The following is a 13,014-nucleotide window of genomic DNA, read 5'->3' as shown; positions in this document are numbered from 1 at the left end:
AGACATGGAATGAGAAATTATCAAAGCTAAAGACACTCCTTAGTTCCTCCGAAAGCCACATGCCATGCTTTCTCCTCCCTGTGTGGCTTTCTTTTTCTTCAGTAGAATTCTGGGAAGATGTGTGGGTGAGAGGATTTAAATATGCAAGATGTGTCAGAGATGCAGGTGTTCCACAAAAGTTGGCTTCTTAACTCTCCTAACATAAATAAACAAAGTTCTTAGAGCTGCAAGCTTTTTGGATCAGAGCAATTATTATGCTCCCTTTTTGTTATTGAAGACTAGCATTTGTTAACTATCAGGATGAATGCTTTTTCCAACGCATTTCTTTGTTTATTCCAGCTTTTTTGTAGAAGTGTATGAGCTGACCCCACCAAGAGCAGTAGAATTCTATTTATAAAGTAAACAACAAAAATACCCAAATTTCTTCGGTCCTTGACCGTTCCCAAAGCTTTCCATGCCCATGATCACATTTGGCCTTTTAATAGCCCTCTAGAGTCGCTAGAGATGATATAATTGCAGCTGGAAATGAAGACAATATTCACATGGAATATTTCTAGCAGTTTGCAAGTGCACTGTTCTCCTATTTCTGTGATGCAGATGTGAAATTTAAAAAAAACAGCAACAACACAGAATGAATGCCAAGAAATAGCATGTGATGGGAATGCTGTTCATTTCTTCCTACAGTAAACCACAGAAAGATAACAAAGGCTACTGCGCCCAGTACAGAGGGGAGGTGTGCGATGCGGTCCTGGCAAAAGATGCTCTTGTTTTCTTCAACACCTCCTACGCTGACCCCGAGGAGGCCCAAGAGCTACTGGTTCACACAGCCTGGAATGAACTGAATGCAATGGGCCCGCTCTGCCGGCCGGCTGCCGAGGCTCTGCTCTGCAGCCACATCTTCCCGGAGTGCAGCCCCGGGGGAGTGCCGGCTCCCACCCCCATCTGCAGGTAAAGCTTCACAAATAAGTAAATGGGAAACTTCCATTGTTCTGTCTGCAAACAGGAAGAGTTTTCAAAAGAAGTTGCCATGTGCCATAGAAAAGACAAAAGCTGACTTTCAACTGAAAGGGGAGGTGATTCCCTGGGATAAAATTGGTACCATGTAAATCACTGATGATGCTCTATGATACTGACACTGAACTTCTAGAAAATATCATAAAAGGTATAATGTTCTATTACTCTTGCAGTGTTCCCATTATTACCCTATTTATAAACATTCCTGCTTCCTACCAAATAAAAAAAGAAATCCTAAACTCACATGGACTTAATTAGCAAAACTTTCATGGAAAGATGCTGGCTTTTGAGTCAAATAGAACGAAGTTCTGATACAGTTAGTTCTCGATTTTTAGATGTATATGATCTTGGCTAAACTTCAGTTTTTCTCATCTGCACAATAGAGTTGAGGAGAGTAAAGGATAAATTACACCCACAACAGGTATTAGACAGTGGGTAGATTGTCATTCTTCTTGAACTTTTTTTTAAAGAAAGCATGACGATTTCCAACACTGCACATTTCTGCCTCTATTTTGAGGTGGAAACTTGACTATTTAAACTAACCATATTTTAGGGCTCATGAGTGTTCTGTTCGTAACTTAATGCAAAGTCTGAGTGCTTGTTGACCCCCGTAGTGTGATTTGTTTCTTCACCTAAGAAGATTGTATTGTGATCAGGCATAACAGAAAAATTTCTGGGAACTCTGCACTTAGGAAATAAGAAAGGGAAAGAGAAGGAGAGAAAAACTAAAGAGAATGGGTAAAAGAGCGGTGAGAAGAAGCAGAAAATCATCTTACTGGAAATCTGAAAATACTGTTTCAAATGCCCTTGCAGTTATTTGAAAAGAAAAATGTGTCTCTGTTGAAAGTCACTTTTTAAATTTAGATTTCTGTTTCTTAGGCTTCTTTAGAGAGTTCTCAAAATTTTATGTTTGAAGTACTGCTCAATAAGGAAGCCCTTGAAGTAGAAAGCAGCACATGTATAATACATAAGAAGTGTAGCCAGCAAAAGGATGTGACAGTAGATTGTCAGCCTTGTCCGTAGCACTGCTAATATGATCTGTGGTGGTCACTGGGATCGTTACCATACTGACACAGTGACATGGGTGAATCAGCTTAATGCTATGGACAGTTGCTGGAGAGGACGAATAATTTGATTAGAAATGTGTTTATTTTTTTTGTGACAGTCATTGTGGTTTTCTGATTACAAAACACATGACTCCATTGTATTAAAACCAGAATATTCATTAAATCACAAAGAAGAAAATTAACATCTTAAGTGTGTGGGACAATTTTAGGTGTTTTAATTTTCTTTTTCTGTTTATAGTCTATACCCATTTTTCTACTAGTTTTCCCATTCATTTCTAATAAAATTGCAAGATTATGATAATTTAACTGTTTATTACATATTTTGCAAATTATTTTTCTCAATGCAGAATGAACTTCTGATTTTGATTTAGCTTTAATTTTTTAAACTATGCACATTTTATATGTATACAAGTAGAGATCATGGTACAATGACTATCCATGTACCTGACACTCAGCTTTAATCAACTCATACTCAATCTCTATTCATCCCCATCTACCCAGCCCACCACAACACCATCCCCTGATTACTTATTTTGAAGTATATCACAGATGTTTTATTATTTCATCTATAAACATTTTAGTATGTGTCTTAAAAAGAGGAACAACTATTTTTGTGTAGGGTGATTCTTGAGGCAAAATTTGTTAATTTATTTTTTTGGTAGTGAAATCAGTCAACCTTTCAGGTGCCCTAGTTTATTAGATACCTGTTTTATAAGTTTTTCTTATGATTTCAACTTGGGAAAAGTAGGCTCATAAACTTTCTCCATGGAGTGAATCCACTGCTACATTATCAGGTTTTCCATTCTTTCTCTTTCTGTGTAAAATAGCACATTTATTAGAACACCAAAAAGCCATGCCTTGGTGCCCTCCTTATAATATCACGCATGATGAACTGTTTGTTCTAGGCTGAGGCCTTCAAGTTCTCCACTTCTTCCATAATGAGCTTTGTGCTTAGCATCTATTTTTTTAACTTTTAATTTTTTTTGCTCTAATTAGTTGTACATGACAGTAGAATGCATTTATACAATTTGATAGCTCATACATAAATGAAGTGTAATCTCTCATTTTTCTGATTATACAAATTGTAGGATCACACTGGTCATGCAGTCATATATGTACATGAGGTAATAAGGTCTGTTTCACTCTACTATTCTTCCTATCCCCATACCCCTTTCCCTCCCTTCATTTGCCTCTACCTAATATAAAGTAACTCTACTCTTCTTTATCCCTCCCCCCTTATTGCGAATTAGCATCGGTATATCAGAGAAAACATTTGGCCTTTGTTTATTTGAGTTTGGCTTATTTCACTTATTTAACTCCATCCATTTACCAGCAAATGCCAGAATTTCACTTTTCTTTAAAGTTGAGTAATATTCCATTGTGTGTATATATATATTACATTTTCTTTATCCATTTGTCTGTTGAAGGGCATCTAGATTGGTTCCATAGTTTAGCTGTTTTGAATTGAGCTGCTATAAACACTGATGTGGTTGTGTCACTATAGTATATTGATTTTAAGTTCTTGGGTATAAACCAAGGAGTGGGATAACTGGGTCAAATTGTGGTTTCATTCCAAGTTTTCTGAGGAATCTCCATACTGCTTTCCAGAGTAGTTACACCAATTTGCATTCCCACCAGCAATGTATGAGTATACCTTTCTCCCACATCCTCACCAACATTTATTGTTGCTTGTATTCTTGATAATTGCAACTCTGAGTGGAGCAAGATAAAAGCTTGGAGTAGTTTTGATTTGTATTTCTCTAATTGCTAGAGATGTTAAACTTTTTTTCGTGTATTTGTTGATCGGTTGTATTTCTTCTGTGAAGTGTCTGTTCAGTTCCTAAAAAGCCACTGGTCCGGGAAAGACAGAATATTTTATCCCCCCATAAAATGCATTCATGCTCATTTTAATCAATTTCCCACTATCCCCCAAGGCATCTGCCATTCTGATTTTTCTGACCATTGATTAGCTTTGCTTGTTCCTGAATTTTACACTCATATACCTTTTCATATCTGGCTGCTTTTGCTCCAAAGTGTCATGTTTTTGATATTCATCCATGTTGTTGTGTGTGGCAGTAGTTTGCTTCTTTTTATTGCTGCTTTTACTTATTTGGGTGGTGGATGTGGGAGCAGTTAGGTGAGGGAATAAGTAGGGTCTTCCTGACACTGCCTAAGAACTCTAACGCAATTCATTTGAACAACTGCAGCATCAAAAGGAAAGTTATTATAGAAGTGTCAGGCCACTCAGGATTACTCGCCCATTAATACAAGACAGATGCCAGCTTTCAGCACAAGGTCAGGGTATATTCATGCAGTTCTTAGTTCATTCCAATTTTTTGACATTATATCTCCTAATTATTGAGAGGAATCAAGACTTGTCACTTATGAATCATAAATCCTTATCACCAAACTGGGTAACTTTTCCTCTTTATTTAAGATATTTTTGTTAGTATACAATAAAGCCACTGTGTTTATTTTATGGTATCAACCACTTTACAGAATTCTATTAGATTTTTTGGTTGATAGTCTTGTGGTTCCTCTGTCACAAATAATATGGTCTGTAGATAATGATATACCTCTTTCTTAATTAGACTCTCCTTTCTTAATTAAAATTTAGGAAATTTTAACCAGAATTAAAATTGAATTTTGTCTTTATATGTTAGCACAAAAAATATTTATTGAGAAAACTTCCAACATTTATATCCTAGATTGGTTTATATGCATGAAGCCACGATGTTGATTCAAAGTAATTGATATTTTTTTTAAGGAAAAAAATTCCTTTTGTTGAGATCTGAATTTTACTAGAATTTTACTAGCATAGCATAGTTAATTGTCTCCTAAGTCTATGTCAATTGCAGTGTACAATTGTCGCCCTCATTCTAATTGTTATTTAGATAAGGATTATTATTGGAAAATTATTTTCATTTTTTCAAATCTTCATATGCAGACATTTATTCACATTAGAGTGAGAAAATAGAGTCTAAAATTTTTCACATCTATTGATTGATTGATTGATTGATACTGGGGATGGAACCCAGGGGTGTTTTACCACTGAGCTATATTCCCATCCTGTTTTATTTTTTATTTTGAAGCAGGGTCTTGCAGAGTTGCTGAGGCTGACCTCAAACTTGTAATCCTCCTGCCTTAGTTTCCTAAATCACTGGGATTACATGTGTGTGCCACCAGACCTGGCTATTTTTTATATTATGAAATTTTTTTCCCTCTGATATATAATCAATAATTATAAAAATTATGCATTAAAAGGACTCTTTTTAAGGATAAAATTAATATATATTATGTAAATATTAGTATCATCTTTAATTAAAATATTCAATATTTTCTACTCTGAGTTTTATCAATTTGATCCAATAGTTCAAGAACCATACATAAAACTTTTACACATTAATAATTTTTCTAAAGATGTTTCCTTGAGATTCTGATAACTTCTGTTTTTTTACACCAATAAAAACTGAACTAAAATTGAACTTATTGTTAATAACCAACAAGCTTGATTTTCAGATGTTCTAATTTTATGCTTTCTTGCTTGTTTGTTAGGTCTTTTGTAAATGTTGTATTCGTTTTTATCTTTTAGTGGTTCGAAGGTCTTCAATCCTTTTGCATTCTACTTCCAGTTATTTATGAGATTTTTAGGAGCATAGAGTTACTCATGGTTTTGTAATTTTAAGCAGTCATTTCATAGTGTGTCCTTCTACTCAAGAATGACAAGGGTGCATCTACAACAAATATTTGTTGATCTCCTATTAGGCTCCAAGAGCTGGTCTAGGCATTTGGGATATATTAACAAACATAATAAATAATTTATATAAAACCTTTGAAGGTGTTATATGGCACAGGAGAGAAGAAATAATGAGCTCTAGGGTGAGGGAGATCATGAGTGCAGAGAAAGTCGCCATTTTAGAAACAGGCTGCTCTGGGTACACCTAATTAATTTAGAATAATTGTGCTGAATCCTCCATGCTTGTTCTTTGAAATTTTATCTGAAATCATAAGCCAAATTAGTATTATTCAATTATATTTTTATTGACATATGCTCAATTTCTGAACATTATTTTTAGCTCTTACATTTAATTTCATAATCAAATGTAAACAAACCCTTGGGGGAGCTCTCTACATGACTTAGCCTTGTTGCCAATTGTCATTCATTTCATGGAAAATCTTTCTATATGTTAAATTCTTCAATTTTGAGTCATCTCTTAAATTCATCCTTTGTTCATTTACCTCTCATTCATTTGAGTAGGTGCTTTTTCAGCATACATATAAATTATTTTTCTATAATCTTATATATGTTTTTGAGTATGTAAGACTTCTATTGCATTCAATTTCCACCAAATACCAGGCACTCTGAACAATTACTTTTCCACCATGCTTCAATGAATGGGAAGCAGAGGCAATTCTTACTTTTCTTCCTTTCTAATAAACATTTTTGTCTAACCAAATGGTAGGAAGAATATTTCTTTAATCTTTGAGATGAGATTCAAAATATTTGTAAAATTCATTTGGGGATAGATCTTTTTAAATTATTTTCTTTCATAGAAGCAACATGGTAGAACAGTGGTAGAATACTCGCCTAGCATGTATGTAGTCATGGATTCAATTCCCAGCAACACACACACAAGTTTTCTTATAGTATACCTTTGATTATTTTCTATTTTTTATGTGCTCTGGTTTTCTTATTGGACACAGTATTTTTTTTGTATTTGGGAATCTCTTACTTTCTTCCTAATCAGTTATCTCATATACAATATTCATCTGTTGGTCTTTTCTGCATTTAGTTGAATATTCAGTTCAAATTGAGCATTTGTTCCTTTCTTGCAATGTCATTTCTTTTTGATTTTCAAAGAAGATTTTAGTCTTTTAGTGTTGGTTTCACTTCCTTTCAATCTTTATTTTCTCCAATTACTACCTTGTTCAAATTAACCTATTTTTCAGTCTATGTTTCATTTCATCCTATGACAAATTTGTTACAAAGAGCATGTTTTAATGCATGGCAATGAAAACAAAGCAAAGAAAAAATATTGTAATGTTCTTCCATTTAGAATTAAAAACTTATTCTTCCCAGAAACTTGCTTCCTATGCATAATGTGGACTGCAGAGTTGTTTTTTTGTTGTTGTTTTTGTTTTGTTTTTCTGTATGTGCCATGTTGACTTTTGCACAACTGCTGTCTGAACACAAGAAGATGTGCTTGTGCAAGCCAGGGATGAGATTCAGGCATAAAAGGTAGCAAGTTAAGCAATACTCCCCAGATTTTTTGGCTTCTCAGAAGCCCAGAAAGTCCCATTATGTTCCCTTCTCTTGCATACATCCCAAATTCTAAATCTCATTTTTCAAAAGACTTTTTCTTTGTTCTAATTAGTTATACATGACAGTAGAATGCATGTACTCATTTTGATAAATCATACATAAATGGAGTATAATCTCTCATTTTTCTGATTGTACATGTTATAGGATCACATTGGTCATGCAGTCATACATGTACATGAAATTATAATGTCTGTTTCACTCTACTGTCCTTCCTGCCCCCATACCCCTTCCTTTCCCTTCACTCTCTCTACCTAATCTAAAGTAACTATTCTTTCCTAGTGCACCTTACTGTGAATTAGCATCCACGTATCAGAGAAAACATTTGGCCTTTGGTTTTTTTCAGTTTGACTTATTTCACTCTAAATCTCATTTTTATGATCACGTTTCCCCTTGTACTCCATTACATTTCTATACACAGCCCTTTCATCCTACGGATGCGTCATTCGCATCCGTATTGACAAGTTGGGCAAGCAGGAGAATACACATGAGTGTTAAAACGACATCATTGTGGCCTCTGAATGGTTAAAAAGACATCATTGTGGCCACACACACACACACCTCCCTCCTCTCTTAATTCCTCAGGTATTGAGGAAGGATACCTGCTATATTCCTTAATAATCTTTCATTTCCTCTTATTAATCCCAAATATATTAATATCAAGTTAGTAGTTTCTCCTACGTAGCTTGTCTTTCTAAGCTTAAACTATTATTAATCCCCCAAATCCAAATATTCCAACTAATCTTTCTTCAGTTTTTTTTCACTCATTACATGGCTTATAGATGAACATAATAGCTTTATATTCAAATAGACACTACCCAGGCTTTCTCAGATGGAAGCAGAAGCAGCCATGGGACAGGACAATGCTTCTCCAGAAGGGGGCTGGGTGAGGACCCACATTCCTTCCTACAGACTCCATGGAGGAGGTGTTGCTCTCTTTTAGAGACAAAACATGCAGAAAGTACGAATGCTGTGCCTCCAACCCTGCCCGTTAACCCTGAGAATGTAGAAAAATCTCCCAGAAATGATTCATGGCTCTTAGTATGCATGAATTTTCAAACTTCATGTAGCTTGTTTTTGTCCCTTTATGGGTATTTTAGTATGAAGTTGAGAGAAGACATATTGGAGATTCCTAATCTTTTAATACCTTTTACATTGGACAGCTCCTTTCCCCAGTAGCATTAATTACACTTAGAAAACAAGAGAGTGCTTAATCTCACAGCATAATATACCCTATCTCATAAGGTCTAATTATTTAAAGTAAAAGACTCCTTTCACAAATGCTTTTGCAAGTACAGGCGATGAATTAGGGTGATGTTTTGAAAATGCAGAATCCGCTCCAACACAAATTTGGCTTTAACATGCCATGATTCATCAAGTTTTGTTCTCCATACAATATTTTAGAGAGTACTGCTTGGCAGTAAAGGAGCTCTTCTGTGCAAAAGAATGGCTGGTGATGGAAGAAAAGACCCACAGAGGACTCTACAGATCTGGGATGCATCTGCTCTCCATGCCAGACTGCAGCAAGCTTCCCAGCATGCACTGGGACCCCACGGCCTGTACCAGACTGCCGTATTTAGGTAACAGAGTTCCCCCACCAAGACTTCGGAAGTTACAATTAAATGCACTGTTTTGAGTAAACTAAGGTGTGAACTGAAAGCTTCTAATATTTCTAGGCTTTCTAGGCATTTCTAATTGTTTTTTGAGTTTTTTTTTATACCTAATAGCGGAATCCTAATGCTATCCTAATTGCACAGGTTAGCATAGTTTCATTTCATTTGTTCTAAAACAATTTAAAGGGCACTTTTTACTGCTGCTTGAGCTCTTTATTTTATAAGGTATCTTATGAGAACTAGTAACATTTTTCTGGAATGTGCAGAAAGATGGCTAAGAAACATATTTTGTCAGAAGAGTGGAAAAAAGGAATAAAGTCCTCTTTCTTAGCCAATGAAGCAGATTTTTAGGCATGCAAAAATAAGCCACATGTTTGAAAACGCTGATCTCACGAAACAAAACTGAATTGCTGCATGCTGCTTTAATGAACTTCATTTGTAAGGAACTATGTTGTTATTCCTAACAGCTGGTTTAATTTTCAAAGATGCAATTTTCACATTTGAATGCAAATAATGTTTTCCAGTTATATATTAAAAAGCTGAAAGAGAACTTGCATTTCTTAGCACTCTCTCACAGAATACATGAGATATCTGGCTGCTCACTTAAAACAAATTTTTATCCTTTCCCTTTAGATTATAAAAAAGAAAACCTAACAAGTAAGTAATTTTGTTTGTGCCCTTGAAACCTTATTTGTATGTAATTGGATTCATGCATGTGTATTTACACTCATTCTTCATGATTTTCAGAACAAAATGTGAAGTACCCTTTGAAGACTTTGCACCATATTGTACAACATGAGAGGGTCTTAGCTTATAGCTTCTAATTAGACCATGGGAAACACCATATTTAGTGAATGTCATAAATGACATCTCCCCCCTCAAGGTTTTTAGCTTGTTTTATGCCTTAGATGTCTATAAGATAAGCCAAGTTTAAAATATCATCTTCTGAGTTTGCATTCATGATTGTTTTATTATCTAATTATTTATAGGTGAATACATATATTTCTTTGAGCTGATTCATAATTTTCATTTGTGACAAGTCCTTTTGGAAGACAGGCATTTTGTATTTTTTTCAAAAGTTTATTATTTGTATGAGAATTCCATGTTAATTGTAGAAAATCTCCTAAATAGACACAAGAAAAAAATGTGAATACGCTTTTTCCAAAAGCTTTTATTTTAAAATTAATTATACTAGTAAGATGAAGACTATCTTAAATTTGTTACTGAAATTTCATTTTCTTATCATTTTATCTGTAGAATCAGGTGAGTTTCTGCTCTTCTTAGTAAGGGATGCTCAGTGTGGTTCTCCATCCCATATACACACTGAGCACCTGGAGAACTTTAAAAAGTACTATTGTCTGGGCCTCACACTTATTTTGATGTTGTTGATCTGAGATGCAATCTTCAGAATTTAAAATTTTTTTTGTTTACATATAAAATTATAGGTATTTATGGGGTACCGTGTGATGTTTCAATATGTGGATACATGGTGCGATGTTCAAATCAGAGTAAGCATATCTGTCTCCTTAAACATTTGTCATTGCTTTATGGTGAAAAAATTCAAAATTCTTTCTCTGAGCTTTTATGAAAAATGTACATATAGCATCATTATCTTTCTTCTGCAACAGAATAAAGCTAAAATGTGTTTGAAGATAGCTAATGACTGTATAATGTAAGGGTAAATCGAATGGTCTTAAAAGGGTTGTCACAAAATCTCTAGGAAAAAAACCCCAGAAGGCTGTTGGGAAAGGTTTGCCCTGGAAACTAACTTCCATCAAATGATGCTTTGACCTACCAGAAAGCAGAAAGCCTCAGAATGAAACCAGAAAGTTTTTCACATCAGTTTCCTTGCCTGGTTGGAGTGCTCAAAAGCTGAGATCACGCTCACTGCAGTAGTGCACACGGATCAGGTCTGATCCCTCCTGCTCTTGGCTGAGTGCCAGGGTTTGAAGTTTACCAGCTTACTTAAAGCACTAAGTCTTAAAGTAGTAAAAGAAAAAATGCTACCTCACCCAAATGAATTACTCAGTTATTAAACAAGGGCAGTTATGGGAAATCCTCAAAACTCTAAGATTCTGGAAATCTGTCTAATTGTTATTCCCAGACCAGAGGAAAGAAAACTAAAGGTATCAATTCTTTGTCATATAAGCAGCCCAAACTCACACTGATTGGACCTTTCATTGATAACTGTGGTCTTCGTTATCCTTTGTTTGTTCACTCGCTCATCCGTTCATGCATTTATTTAGGGTTTACTGCAAGAAAGGTGCTAACCTTTAATCCTAAATTAGGACCATCACACACACACACACACACACACACACACACACACACACACGTTTCTGCCTTTTATATCAATTAAGAAGAAATTTAGAGCATCACAAACTAGTTGCTAGTCTTTAGAAAACAGTTTTATGAAATCTTTGATACAGGTAAGAAAATATCATACACTGATGACTTCATCTGAACGTGTGATAGGAAAAGTCTGATCTCCCTGAGCTAAATGAAATTATTCCAAAGAAATTCACTTTAGCTCTTCTGGCAGGTTGGTTACTGTGCAAAGAAGGTATTCTTATTAGAGATGGTGACTCATATTCTAGGGAGCATGTAATGCTCCCAAATAGTTCTTGAAGTTTCTGGTTTCTGAGCTAACTCCAGAGGCTCTCACCAGTTCACCTGATGAAAGAATTTTTAATATCATTTGTTTATCTTTGCAATATTTTTGCTTGAACTCAGGTACCAAAATTACAGTAGTTTCTATTTTTTTTAACATTTCTTTTGCTGAAGTGAAATATCTTTAGGGGTATGTAATGCTTCTGTGCTATTTACATTTTTTCTTTTTTGTCTGCTAAGCACACTATTCTTCTCTTTGTGGTATTTCACATATTTTACTACAGAAACATTCAGCAGTGTGTCTATCTTCTCTTGTTTAAATGTTTCTGTGGGACAAAAAGTATAACCTGGCTAATTCCTGTAATAACAAGATTTTCTCTTTAATTCTTTCTTCCTTCCATCTTTACTGTCTCTGTACATACACTTGAAGAGTGAATAGCTATGTGCCGAAAACTTGGCAAAATTATTTGTGGGTTGTATATGTTCTCTCTCTTTTAATATTCCCGACAGCCCTATGAAATTAGGCACTGTGAATACATTCCATTTTACTTAATAGCCAATCTAAGAAAGTGAGATTAAACAGCTTGTCCAAGTTGACCCATCTTCTATGTGGTTGAACCAAGATTAGAACCCAAATCTATCTGATTCTTGCTCTATATTCAGAAAACTAGTTCCTCAACTGTTAAACCTAATATTTCTCTGTTATCAGGTTTTTTTAAGTTTCCAAGATCTCATGTGTAATATAACTTACCTGATGATAGGATTCATACTTGAATAGATACTAATACACAAAAAATTCTGTCATTCACAATTTTAAGTCATCCAGAAAACTTGACAATTTGACTTTTGCCAACATTTAGATAAATGTATGCATTATGTTCAAAAATCCATTTTTCCATATTGATCAGCTACTATTGTCCACAAATGACATTGTAAACTTTGTGTATGTGTGTGTGTGTATGTGTGTATGTGTGTGTGTGTGTATGTGTTGTAATTCATGAATTACTTAATTATCTGAAATGCTAATTGGATAAATTTTGTCTTGATATTAACTTTGAGTTAGAAGTGACTTTAGCAGTTATTTAATCCAAATTCTGAGCCCCTGTAACTTTCAACAACTTACCTTTTTTTCTACTCCTTTGGTCCACCTTCTACAGGACAGCCTTAAAACTATTTGGGTCAGGTACCATATCTCCTTATAGTGTTCTCTTCTTTACTTTATATATCTCCAATTTTCTTTTTGCAACCTGACTTCTGAAACACTCACCTCCATGCTTATCCCTTGCTGGCTGAATAAGAGACTGAGGAATGTCTAGAACCGAACACCAAGCACAGAACATGATCTGATCAAAATTACAATGCAGTCATCATTTTCTATGATGAAAGCTTT

At 34.8% G+C, this 13,014-nt stretch overlaps 1 protein-coding gene across 3 annotated transcripts in view; it reads left to right on the top strand.

Annotated features, from left to right (window-relative positions):
• Musk (muscle associated receptor tyrosine kinase) overlaps positions 1–13,014 on the top strand; it is a 109,427-nt gene that overhangs the window by 82,539 nt on the left and 13,874 nt on the right. For 2 of the 3 annotated variants that reach the window (XM_047524976.1, XM_047524973.1), the window contains 2 exons: positions 685–948; positions 8,806–8,981. In XM_047524976.1, coding sequence (XP_047380932.1) covers positions 685–948; positions 8,806–8,981 — 440 coding nt within the window. Of the gene's footprint in view, positions 1–684; positions 949–8,805; positions 8,982–9,647; positions 9,672–13,014 lie in introns of all 3 variants that reach the window. The other variant, XM_047524975.1, reaches the window with a different exon arrangement.

This window comes from Sciurus carolinensis, chromosome 14 (assembly GCF_902686445.1).
Source record: "Sciurus carolinensis chromosome 14, mSciCar1.2, whole genome shotgun sequence".
In the NCBI taxonomy this organism is placed as follows: domain Eukaryota; kingdom Metazoa; phylum Chordata; class Mammalia; order Rodentia; family Sciuridae; genus Sciurus; species Sciurus carolinensis.
This window is presented reverse-complemented; position numbering and strand designations above follow the sequence as displayed.